Source organism: Anneissia japonica, unplaced genomic scaffold (assembly GCF_011630105.1).
Source record: "Anneissia japonica isolate Jap-2015-1 unplaced genomic scaffold, ASM1163010v1 scaffold287753_len344599_cov186, whole genome shotgun sequence".
NCBI classification, from domain to species: domain Eukaryota; kingdom Metazoa; phylum Echinodermata; class Crinoidea; order Comatulida; family Comatulidae; genus Anneissia; species Anneissia japonica.
The window spans coordinates 274,602-277,728 of NW_022712461.1; the positions used below are offsets into that span (position 1 = coordinate 274,602).

General features: G+C 36.6%; 1 protein-coding gene across 2 annotated transcripts in view; it reads left to right on the forward strand.

The window, feature by feature from the left end:
• LOC117107813 (NXPE family member 1-like) overlaps positions 1–3,080 on the forward strand; it is a 20,727-nt gene extending 17,647 nt beyond the window's left edge. For both annotated transcript variants that reach the window (XM_033249595.1, XM_033249594.1), the window contains 3 exons: positions 353–1,110; positions 1,360–1,418; positions 2,299–3,080. In XM_033249595.1, coding sequence (XP_033105486.1) covers positions 353–1,110; positions 1,360–1,418; positions 2,299–3,074 — 1,593 coding nt within the window. In that variant the 3' untranslated portion in view covers positions 3,075–3,080. The remainder of the gene's footprint in view (positions 1–352; positions 1,111–1,359; positions 1,419–2,298) is intronic.
• Positions 3,081–3,127: the final 47 nt, after the last annotated feature.

Here is a 3,127-nt window from a genome sequence, read left to right on the forward strand (position 1 = left end):
AGATGTGTATAAGAGAGTTCCCCTGCTGGATCCGCCCCTGTTTCACCTGTGTTCCTGTCCTCAATATGTTACTTAACGTTTGTGATCCATACAGAAGTATGCTTAAAAGGCAGGGTTTGATACTTGAGTTTTATTCGAATAGATAGACCTAATTTATTATTTCACAATACCCTTTTAGAAAGACAAAGTTCAAAGTTTATGTTATTTTCGGAAATATATCTCATTGGAAGAAATAGAAACATGCATATAAGTTCAGCACAACGCAGAAACTATAAAGTACAATGGAACAATCTATTTTTAAACTCATGAAAATATTCATTATTTGGAAATCCATATCTTATTCTCTTTATAGATGGCATTACGTACTCTGCCTACGTTTAAGACTGGTATGAAGAACTCTCTTATAATTCCAAGAAATTTCAATGTTCAGCACAACACAGAAACTCAAAACATAATCATTCCTGAATTTAAAGACATCAAGAACCAGCGACTCGATGCGCCTTCTATTTTCACATGGGGAAGTGATTTACACAGAATGGGGCTAATAGATGTTAAGAAAAGTGTCTTTAATCTTACTCGCCAAATTATTCGACGAGGGGAAACATTTAGCATAATTATCAACGCGCATGATCAGTACGGCCGACAACGAGTGCGGGGTGGTGATTTTTTGTTTGCAACTTTAACCAGTACTGATTCGAGTACAGCTGGAAAAGTAATCGACTTTAATAATGGTACATACGAAGTTATTTTCTTTGCGGCTTGGACGGGCACCACAAAAATCAACATTATACTTGTACATACATTTGAAGCACTTCATTTTTTAAAGACTGTTTTATGGCCGATGGAAAAGCGTGTATTTTGGACAGGCACTTTTGCGCACAATCATCATTCCGAATTTACACTATGTGAAGTAAAATCTGTTGGAACGTGGGACAACAAATGTGAATTCCCAGAGCCAGGCGCTCTCGGTGGAAACACTTTACTTTGCGAGAAACCGAAAACTCTTCCATGCTCTTCTCTTGTATCACTCACATCGAAAAAAAGTGGTTTTGATGTTATAGACGCCATCTTCAATAAACTTCGAGAGAAACATGCTGATATATTTTCACAGTAAGACATATTTTCAAGTACCAAATCAATATCAAAATATGCATAGTAAATACACATCACACAAATATAGTTATGTGTCACTATTATTTCAGTTTATCCAGTAACATTAATATAATAGAGGAAAATATGGTTTTGCTCAATTTTAAACATAATATTAACATCTTTTGGTTTCTCTTTGTATACATATTAACTTTTTTTTCATATTCAGAATAAATTTGTTCTAACATATATACTATTTTCTTATTCGAGGAATGTAAGCTATGTACAATTCACCAATGGACCAAAACAGCTGATAATACAAGAATCCGGTAAGAATTCGAATGGCCAGATGATGATGTGTAAACTAAAACCTGACAAATATAACACTTCAGAAATTATTATTAGTATGTACTTCTGCATTAGAATTTACCGTAGGCCTACGTGTACTTAAAGACTGTAGCCTACATAACAGTGGCAGATTCAAGGGGGTCGAGCCGGCTGCCCCCCCCCCCCCAATGTTTCAAAATGATAAAGAAATGGAGAGAAAAAAGGAAAATATTAATCAAATTTAAGTCTAATAGTACCATTTCCGGCCATTTAGAGGTGCCATATCATACCCCCCCCCCCCCATCCTGGATCCTCCTCTGCATAAGTTGACGTGTTTTAGTTAACTGACAGGGGCGGATTTAGGGAAAGTTAAAGAAAAAGAATGAAAGAAAAAGAAATAATTTATCGCCTCAAGCATCTCAGAGGTTATTTTGAGGCGTCGAGAAAACAAAATTTTCGAGGAGGCATGCCCAGGATCCCCTAGGATAGCGCTGTCCCCATCGGCCCGACTTTCCCGAGTCCCCCACCTTTTCGGAATATCAGATCCGCCCCTGACTGGTGATGTGATACAGCTGAACATGTCTGATAACTAATTTATTAAATCTTGTTTTTTTTTTTTTTGCTTTAAATCTCGCGCTTCTTGGTAGATAGACACGACACAAAAGAGCCTTGCCAAAGAAATTTTGAATTTATTTGCTTGAACCATATAAAAATAAATCTTCATCAAGCCTAAAAAGAAAAGAATCAGTTTACACATACAAAGGCAGAGCAGTAGGCCTATATTTTATTTTTTTCGCAAAATTTTTACTTTAATTTTATATAGTTTCTCATTTTTAATAGATTTCAACACTATTCAAAAGTCCATTGTTGTTTCTATTATAGAAGTGAAGTGGATACGTGAAGCAGAGAACTTTACAGATATGATAAGTATACGTCCGTGTGGACCAGATTTACCCCTACCACTAAGCGATGGATTTTGGTCCGGCAAAAAGTGGAATTCATTTGCATGCGACACTAAGCGATGGACTGCAGGTCAAGTTGAAAAATGTTTACGTGGGAAACGTGTATTTTTTACCGGGGATTCAACAACAAGACAATGGGGTGACGAACTATTAAGGATTCTCGGCCTTAAACCAACAACGCATTCACGATTTCTTACTAAGTTGCATAATCCAATAATTAATTTTCAATTCAGGTTTCACAAATATTGGTTAGGTTCAGTCAAAGAAGGTGTTTATGACGGTCAATTCGAATCTGATTTACTTGATAGCCTTACGTCATCCGATTGCGAGTACATAGTAGTCATAAGTCCATGGGCTCATTACTGCCAATGGACTCGAATTTCATTTACTGACAGACTTCTTTATATCAAAAGTGCGATTAAACGGTTTAGAGCCAGATGTCCGGATGCACCAGTTATAATCAAAACTTCACACCCACGATACCACGGCTTTAGTGGGATTATTCCATTGTCCAGTGACGGAATGCTATTTGAAGTTCGTCGCATGTTACAGGAAATATTTTCAGGAATGGGTCTGCATTTTATTGATATATGGGCAATGAATCTTGCATACCCTGTACCAAACGTAGTTCATATGCCAAGGGAAGTTATTTACGAAGAGCTTCAGATGTTTTTCACACATGTTTGTAATAATTGAGAACCGGAAATTGTATCATGTGATGTGATATACTGTATATATGTGTGTATATA